The 9,951-nt window shown below is 40.3% G+C and overlaps 1 protein-coding gene across 1 annotated transcript; it reads left to right on the forward strand.

Moving 5' to 3' along the window:
* The first annotated feature begins 5,865 nt into the window (after nt 1-5,865).
* On the forward strand, nt 5,866-8,027 carry LOC138008742 (beta-1,4-galactosyltransferase galt-1-like). The gene has a single exon (XM_068856046.1). The coding sequence runs from the start codon at nt 6,121-6,123 to the stop codon at nt 7,576-7,578; it is 1,458 nt and encodes a 485-aa protein (XP_068712147.1). The 5' UTR covers nt 5,866-6,120; the 3' UTR covers nt 7,579-8,027.
* The last annotated feature ends 1,924 nt before the right edge of the window (nt 8,028-9,951 follow it).

A 9,951-nucleotide genomic window follows, 5' to 3' on the forward strand; every position in this document is an offset into this window, starting at 1 on the left:
AGACAATTGCTTAAATTGTCCAGCTAAGGATCACATCAATCTTTAGTGACAATACCGGTAGGGTGGAAATCAATCAACCTCATTGAATTACATTCTACGCGCTATCTTGACAAAATAGAAGTTTTCACCTTTGGTGGTGGCTCATTGATTTCTTTCACAATTTTTTCTTTTTCAAGAATATCATGACAACTTCCGCAAGGTGGCAATATTGGCCACAGGTAAGCTTTTCTAAGGCTGGCAGGTTAGTAACGTGTGGGGAGCTTTCCACGATAGGAGGATTGTTTTAAATCGTAAGCTTTTGTACAGTAAGCTGTCTGAAATAAAATGGGTTTGCTGTTGGTAGTACCCAAAACGCGGGGTCGGGGTGATCTTTTGTTTCCAATTTTTCTTTTTGTTTCAAGTTTTGTCGTTATTCTCCTGTACTGTTATGTTCAAATGTTCGACCCCGACCACGACCCCGGCCCCGCGTTTTGGCTACTACCGCTTCCTCTGAGGTTGTGCGATTAACTCCAAAACGTTATTCTCACTGTTTTTTTTTTTTATTATTATTATTCCACACACACACACAGAACAAACAACTTACTTACAGGATAGACATATTTACATATTTACAGTAAAACAGTATACATTGCTTCCCATACTGAAAAGGAAATCAAAGCATTACAGTTTAAGGGCTGTCGGTTGCAAGGCTGTTGTGAAAAGGCGGTGAAGGATTTGTTGGTTTAGGGACTTATCAAAGTAAAAGAAGCAAGAAAAAAGATTATTCTCACTGTTTAAATTGACGATGAAATTTTCCACAGTTTCATCACAGTCTTCGTCAAAAAGGAGAAAACACATCAGTTGTTTTGACGCAAGCTATCTCGAACGCATTTTCGAGGTTTTTGGATTCGCTGAAAGGATTACACCCTAAGGGTGTGTTCCTTTCAGCGAATCCAAAAATCGGATTTCTTTAGGGTGTATTCCTTTAGGCGAATCCAAAAACGGATTTCTGATCTAAAAAAAGATATCGCATTCCATTCAGCAAATTGTACGATCAAAGATTTCTGTGTATTACTGACCTCAACAATACAACGCTGCCAAGTTACCACAACAACAATTCGAAAATGGTTGCCAAGTTGACGCCAAAGGAGTTTTTGTTGCTTGCAGAATACCGAAACATGCAGCAGCGGTTAACAGGTTTTCCAAGATGAATGGTTAGAGTTCAATCTTAGCTTTTTCCGTGCTGTACACATTCACCAAGGGTGGTGAGCGAAGTGGCGCGTGGCAGGAGTGAGTCATCATACATGCAGTTCTCGAGCCGCCCTCTTCAGTCACGCAGGCGAGCCGAAGATCCGAGGGGAGAATAGGGAGAGAGCAAGAACCTTCTCTCTCTCACCCCGTTCTCCTTTCGGCTGGCTTGCGTGACCACAGGTACCCCAAGGTCGTCACTTCTTTCTATCCCTCAAACTGACATCAGTCCCTTTTTATTCAACTTATACGACGTACAGTCTACTTTAGACTTGAAATCTACTTCAACGAAACAAAGATTTTAAACAAGCTGAGAATATTCACAATAGGCGAGGCAAAGAGTTAAACCCGGATCGATGGCTTCACCTTGCAGTTTCCGATATCCACTAGACTAACGAGACAACCTACCGAAAAATCGAATTTTTTAGAGTATAGAAATAGTAGTACCCAGCAAAACAATTGAAAGTTAATCGTCTTCAACGGGGTTTTTAGACCTAAATACTGTAGATCAGCGCGGCATAGCTCAGAAACGCTATTTCTTGTTGAACTAAAGCTGTAATTCTGTCTGTTTTCATTCTTTTTAGAGCGGTAAGCTTGTCAATATTAACATGGGATATTGCGTCGTGTAATTGTTACGAAATGTCCAATGTCAGTTTGAGAGATGGAGATAAGTGTTGACTAACTATGGTGTTAACCGTGCCCAAGCTCAATGTGAGCATGGCCGACAAAAATATAAGGATTTGTATGGGAATCCCGATAAAAAGCTTAAGAAGATAATTATATGAAAAAAGCTAAACCTTATTGCCATTGTGGATAGCTTCCTTCCTGTGTGGTTATTTTCCAGAATTTTGAAGCAAGCAACCGTGGACAATCTGTACGTTGGATCAGTGGCTTGATCTGATCGGCGTAATTACAAGTTGAGAAACTAAATATTTTGAGCAAGAGCCGATACAACTTAGATTTGATTTTAGTGGCGTACTATATTTCGGCTGGCCAAACAAGCCTTCTTCAGGTACAATGAGAGTTTACACTGAATTGCTTCTACGGATGTATACATAGTAAATGAATGTTGACGTAATACTGGAAAGAAATGTCATAAAACATGGCAGTTACAACAAATTTGAATTCAAATACTAAGAGTAAATAACGGAAGTAACTCTATATAATAGTTTATTATTTAGAGTTTAATAAGGTTAAGCTTTTATGAATGTTGGCTTTCAAAATCTTGAATTCACTTAACTCTAACTCTACGACATAACTATGAAAATAACTCTAAGAATAGCTGTCCCCCTTTCCATAAACTTGGTTCTCGTAGGATATTGTGTGGCTTCGAATATTTTGTGGCTGGACTTACTGAAGCCAGTGAAATTTAATTATTAGCATCTGAGAGAAAACAGGCGTGTCGGGAGACCCAGGGGAATAAAATAATTTGCGGTTGACAAACTACGGGAAAAAGTGTTATTTGCATAATTAATGTTAATTCCTTGAAGGCTCGATAAATACAGCCGGTTACGATCGCGAACAGCCTACCACGTACAAAGTCCAATTAACTAATAAAAGCAGCATGAATGCGCAAAAGTTTGTTCACTACGGCTTTCATTCTCCCTTCTTTGAAAGCTTTCCGGCTTCGCGAATCTGTTTTTGAAGTTTGTCAACACAAAGGAGGCGTGACTGTGATTGGACGACACGACTGAGACAATGCAGTCATGTCGGGAGACCCACGGGAATAAAGAAATTTGCGTTTGACAAACTACGATCTGCCACCCCGGTACGGCTCAGTTTGTTATCAACGGTCGAGGCCGTGGCCACTTTGGTAATAAAGTACCGCCTTCGAAAACTGTTTTGTTGCAATATTCACCGCCTGACGTTGCTCACAGGACTGCTATTGCGTTGATAATGGTTGAGATGAAAGTTCAGTCTTTGTCCCTGTTTACAAGCAGGTAGAGTAACCCTACTGCTACGGTTAACCTAGCAGGAGGGTCCGGGTCTACAAGCAAAATTTCACAGGTAGGGTTACCCTACCACCCGGGACAACTTTGTGTGCTTGGTAAGCGCCAGCATCGCAGACACAATAGAAACCACTAAAACGTTGTCCCAGGTAGGCGAGTTGTCCCGAGCAGAGCGTTTACAAGGCAGCTAGGGTTACCCTAGCACTCAGAAAGGGTTAACCTAGCGCCAGGGTAACCCTAGCTGCCTTGTAAACACGTCGATGAAAAAAAGAAGAAATATGTGAGTGCTAGGGTAACCCTCTAACTACGGTAACCCTTTTTGCACGTTCGAGGTAAGCATATATAAATACGCAAAATAAAAAACCAAGCGTGAAGCGAGTAAGGGTCGTAGTTGGAAATGGGCGCGTTTAACGGTAGATTAAACCACCCTTGAGAAGAACTCGCCTTATGCTACAGTCTAAAATTAATGGTTGCAATAAGATCAGAGCGATTAATTAACACTTAAGCAACGTCACTTATGAGAGATGGTAGTGGTATTATTGCATGGAGAAAGGACGAAATAGCTCCAACGGGATTCGAACCCATGACCTCTGCGATAACGATGCAATGTTCTACCAACTGTTCGATGTCTATAATCAGAGACAATTGCTTAAATTGTCCAGCTAAGGATCACATCAATCTTTAGTGACAATACCGGTAGGGCGGAAATCAATCAACTTCATTTGTTACATTCTACTCGCTATCTTGACGAAAAAAGAAGTTTTCACCTTTGGTGGTGGCTCATTGATTTCTTTCACAATTTTTTCTTTTTCAAGAATATCATGACAACTTCCGCAAGGTGGCAATATTGGCCACAGGTAAGCTTTTCTGAGGCTGGCAGGTTAGTAACGTGTGGGGAGCTTTCCACGATAGGAGGATTGTTTTAAATCGTAAGCTTTTGTACAGTAAGCTGTTTGAAATAAAATGGGTTTGCTGTTGGTAGTAGCCAAAACGCGGGGTCGGGGTGATCTTTTGTTTCCAATTTTTCTTTTTGTTTCAAGTTTTGTCGTTATTCTCCTGTACTGTTATGTTCAAATGTTCGACCCCGACCACGACCCCGGCCCCGCGTTTTGGCTACTACCGCTTCCTCTGAGGTTGTGCGATTAACTCCAAAACGTTATTCTCACTGGTTTTTTTATTATTATTTTTTTTTAATTTATTTTTATTACACACACACACACACACAGAACAAACAACTTACTTACAGGATAGACATATTTACATATTTACAGTAAAACAGTATACATTGCTTCCCATACTGAAAAGGAAATCAAAGCATTACAGTTTAAGGGCTGTCGGTTGCAAGGCTGTTGTGAAAAGGCGGTGAAGGATTTGTTGGTTCAGGGACTTATCAAAGTAAAAGAAGCAAGAAAAAAGATTATTCTCACTGCTTAAATTGACGATGAAATTTTCCAAAGTTTCATCACAGTCTTCGTCAAAAAGGAGAAAACACATCCGATCAGTTGTTTTGACGCAAGCTATCTCGAACGCATTTTCGAGGTTCTTGGATTCGCCGAAAGGAATACACCCTAAGGGTGTGTTCCTTTCGGAGAATCCAAAAACGGATTTCTTTATGGTGTATTCCTTTATGCGAATCCAAAAACGGATTTCTGATCTAAAAGATATCGCATTCCTTTCAGCAAATCCAAATTCGGATTTTTGATCTACCGAATCCTTTTTGAAAAAAGATTAATTGGATTTGAAATCCTTAAATCTAATTCAGTTGGAAGTTGATACATGCAATCTTGTTCACGTTCAATTGAACTTGTATCTGTTTTAGCGGTAAGGCTAAACTGCTGGAGTACAATAAACACTTTAATTTCTTTGGTTTTATCGATTTCTTTTGGGCCTATTTTTTTAAATCTACTTTCACAATATATAAAGCTGTTACTGTATTCTCTCCGTGTTCTAGTGGTCATGGCGAGAGACTCCGAATCACGAGATCCAGAAACTGAATCTTTTGATTGGAGTCTTTCACGGGAAAAAATTCGATTGCGTATCACGTGACTCATTGCAATCGATAGATTGCCTATACGAAAAAGGACTAAAATAAATAATGTAAATAACGATTAGGCATAATTGCATTAATTAAGCATATGGAGGAAAAAAGAGTCATAGCCGAATCCTCAAGTCCAAGCGTTCGGGCCTGAGTATTAATTCATATTTCATTATCTTAATACTTTGACGCGGGTGCTAAAACAAGGATGTGATCCTTGTACGATCACGAGGTGTAGATCTGTGTTGTAATCAGCTCAGTACATTTTATGCTGAAATTTGATACCAGGAGGACGTTTGGGGTTTGGAACAATATAAGCAAGGATAGGTGTCATGAGTGCCTCAGAGATGGAAAAAACGACATTTTCTGAAATGTCTCTTTCAAAAGAAAGAAACGAAACTATCTGGATTACAAGAATTGAAACGTGTAATACTATTATAGGTAGCAAAAGTGAAAGCACTGGGTTGCTTCAAAACATCATCCCTCCTGATAAAACGCAAACGAAAAAACAAAAGTTTTGCATAAGACACAGCATGTGGACTAGCTATCGCCCACCGCTAGCTGTGCTCCAATAGCAGGTGTCGCACTGGAGTAATTCCAATATTGGCTTTGTGTCATAAACGAAACCACATCAATAAATGCATACAATTTTAAATTTACTTTTTAGGCGGATGGGAGAAACTTCGAGACATGATATCTCCGATGATAATCCTCGGTTACTCATTATTATGTCAACATTAACCTCATGTATGTCTTCATAACAAATTATTCAGTGCCAAAGGCCTACCCAACTTGGTCATACCTCTGAATTTTTTTACATTTTTGTTGAATTTTATTTAATTAAGCTGACATTTACCGTTTGCTCAAACTCTTAAGGTAATTCATAGCAAAACTCAGACGCATCACAGTATGCATAGGATGATTCGGAAAGTCTCTCATTACAGGCGAAGATGGTGTTTATTAGTCTTCACTATGGCTTCAACTGTGTTCATTCTATCGCTGCATTTTGAGCTTGATGCAGTTCAGGGAATTCAATCGCAGGCGGGCATTGCTGTTCTTCAGGAGAGTTCTCGTCAAGGTGACGCCTCGTCAATGATTATTAAACCGACAGATGAAGAGAAAAGAAGTTTATCATCAAGCTTGATAAATGAAGTTCATGCAGGAGGCGGAAAGCATCGACAATTGCGTTGTGCTGAACCGCAGCCGGTAAAGTCAAGATTTCGTCAGCTTAGCAAGGGAATTCTGGTGTTCTCGGTTTGGTATGACAATCGAAAACCGGAGCGTTTTATCCGAATTTTGCTGTTGTTGTCAAGGAAAAATCCTCTTCCCTTACTTACTTGTAAATTCGAAAGCGCATCAAAACAAACGATTTTGGCAAGCGAAACTGTCTTCTATGAACACAACGAAAACCATCACCAAAGATACGGGGGCTTTATAGCTTCGTGTGTCGTTCCACAAGAGCTCGAAAGAATACCTTGTTCGATAAATGTTTCAATTACATCAGCCTCAAAGACACAAAATGTGAAAAATAACTCCTTGGCCTTTCCAGTGGGTCTCACTGACCGTCCGAGGAGTCCAAACAGCTGGAAATATGGAATTTGCATACCTCCCGTGCATGGTGACATATCAGTGGACAAAATTGTAGAGTTTATAGAGCTCACGAAGATTTTAGGAGCCTCGCACTTCACGTTTTATGATCTCGCAATGACTGAAAGAGTGCGTAACGTCTTGAGCCATTACGAAAACAAGGGGTTGGTTAGCGTTCTCGAGTGGAATTTACCGGAGTATATTGGCAATAACTTGCACTACCATGGCCAAGTTTTGTCTATCATGGATTGCATGTATCGTTCAATGAGAGACCTGCGCTTTGTGGCTTTTCATGACTTGGATGAGTTTATTGTTCCTTTGCGACATGATAACATGAACTCACTGCTGCGGGAAATCCACAAAGATCAACATTGTGGGCATTGCTTCGAAAGCGTGGTCTTTGACCCATCGACGAATCACGAATCAACCAAGATCTCTCCATTGATAACACAGCGCATATTTTATAGAACAAGTCAAGTGATTCGATATTGGACCAAATGTGTGGTAGACCCGCATAGGATTTTCGAACAAGGAATACATCACATTAGCAAAGCCCTCGAGGAATATTATGATTCTGATAAAGTGGACTGGAATATTGCTCGCGTTTTTCATTACAGACAATGTCAGGATTCTCGTGCATCGATGCAACTAACATGCTCCAATAGTTTTGAAGTCGATAAAACTATGCGGAAATTTGGGGATCAACTAATGCTTAATTTTCAGATTGCATTAAGCGATTCGGATGCCGGCCAAGCGGAAATTTTTACGGCAAGTCAATGAAACTCGCTTAGAGCCTGGCTAAACTAGGAAACATTGTTGCGGAAACATTGTTTGCTTCCTGTTGTTTTCTCTGCACTTTAAATTAAAGCTAGAAAGTATGTAGGTATTGTTTTAACGTTAATTCCGTGGGATGCCGAAGGCAGCCACGGTAACAATTCGAGCCCGTTCCATTTTATTTTTTTGTTCTTGTTTTTCTTCATCGTAGTCACAAATGTGCATACCCCGCGGAGATTGAATTAACCCCACAAATTGGGGATCCTGGGGAATAATCACATCTCTGTACAATAATTCCTTCTGCTTGAGTTCGAACCCGAGTCTTTGTGTTTGTCTTTGTTTGTGACGACAGTTCACTTCCGGTTGCCTTCCGCGTCTCAAAAACGCGCGAGCTTTAGGTGGCTTACTACAGTTTTCCGAAGAAAAAGATCAAGGTTTTGGAATCTGTGAAATTAAAGCAACAGGAAGTCTCTTCTGAAGTGTTAGCCACTGCAATTGATGTAAAATGTAATTTTACCGAACAAATAAATACAAATCAGGGGAAAATGCATAGTGACCGAGCTCCTGGAGGGGGGACTGGAAACTAGACACCTCAAAGGCTTTTTTCTCGAAAACCAGCCGTACAACCCCACCTCAAAATTTCAGGATTTCCGAAACCGAGAAAAAATAATTATGTAGAGAAATAAACAGTTAAATCTGCCAGACAGGTTTTTCACAAATGACAAAAACGTCGATTTTCGTCTATTTTAATGATAACTGAAAAACTGAATGATAAAACTTTTTGAAAAGATGTTGACGGTTTTGTCTACATGTTGTTTACTAATCCGCAAAATTTTAATCCTGGTTGTACGGCTAGGTTTTGAGAAAAAGGCCTCTGAAATGTCTAGTTTCCAGTTCCCCCTCCAAGGAAGTCCGTCACTATATTAAGCGTTTTCCCCTGATTTGCATTTATTTGTTAGGTAAAATTACATTTTACATCAATTGCAGTGATCAACACTTCACAAGAGATATCATATTGCTTTAATTTCACAAATTTCAAAATTTTGATATTTTTTCTTCGGATAACTGTAGTAAGCCACCTTAAGCGCCTATTATTACCGATCCTCGGAGACCTACTGCAGGGGCACTTTGTCAGTGCGGGACGATTTTTCCCTGGATTACCCGAAGTTACATTGTTATGGTATCGTACATACGGCTTGTGTACCATGTTGTGATCAAAATTTTTATCTCTAACAAACAGCACATAAACAATATATGAATGATGTAGAACAACCAGAGACAAACGGCATGATCAAATTTACGGCTGAAATATCAGAAACAGAAATTGCATTCTTGGACACAAAAGTGTACAAAGGCGACAGATTTAAAAAGGGGTCTTTCCTTGACGTGCAAACACCATAAAAAGAGAGAGAGACCTTTCAATACACGAAGTTCTATTCCTGCCATCCACCAGGCGTTACCAGAGGATTCATAAAATGGGAAGCCTGATTACGGTTTCTACTTTTGAAGGAAAAATGAGAAACTTCAAGCTACGCCTTAAAAACAGACTACATCCAGAGAACACGGTAGGATTACATCTCTCTGAAGTCAATTTCACCAAGCGAGAAAGAATAAAAATAACGATGCACGTTGTACGATACTGCGTTTTGTCACACAATGACACCCAGCACAAAAGGCGTGCACTTCCTAATTTGAAGAATGTACTTATGGAGAAATGGCACTTTATGGTTCAAAACCAACAACGTTTAAGGCAAATATTTAAGGAGCCTCCCCTACTATCACATCGCAAAGGAAAATCCCTTACAGGGGCGTAGCGTCCGGCCCTTTGCGCAAATACGCACGTGCTTACTTGAGAAATTGGTTGGATTTTTTTTAGAGATTTTCTGTTATAAGTAAAAGCCCTCCGCGTCCTCTGGACAGTGCCAGTCTCCGGCATCACCAGTGCCCAGTTCCCGCTTATTTTTGAGGGAAAGAATACGATGATCGTGTTATAACAGTTTGCGACGTCTTGCCCTTTGCTTGTAAACCCCCTCGGCTGTTTGCGTTGTAGCTTGCTGAAAACTCAACAGATGGGTAGCATTTTCCTTAGCATTTACTTATTGAAATGACCTTTGGAAATAGTCGGAAATGGAATTTTTTTCTTGCCCCCGCCCCCCCCCCCCCCCTCCTAGTTTGGAGCGTCTTTGGCGCTCGGAACAATCTTCCAGTGCGTGCATCTTCAAAATCTCACTCTACGCCCCTGCCTAAAAGATATCCTGGTCAGAGCTAAACTCTGAAGACACACGATCATTTGCAGACAGCAGGAGTCGCGCAGGCCCGTCAACCTCTTTTTACTACGTTCCTTAAAATATCAAAATAGCATACAGTACTTGGTATGTC

This window comes from Montipora foliosa, chromosome 6, assembly GCF_036669935.1.
Source record: "Montipora foliosa isolate CH-2021 chromosome 6, ASM3666993v2, whole genome shotgun sequence".
NCBI classification, from domain to species: domain Eukaryota; kingdom Metazoa; phylum Cnidaria; class Anthozoa; order Scleractinia; family Acroporidae; genus Montipora; species Montipora foliosa.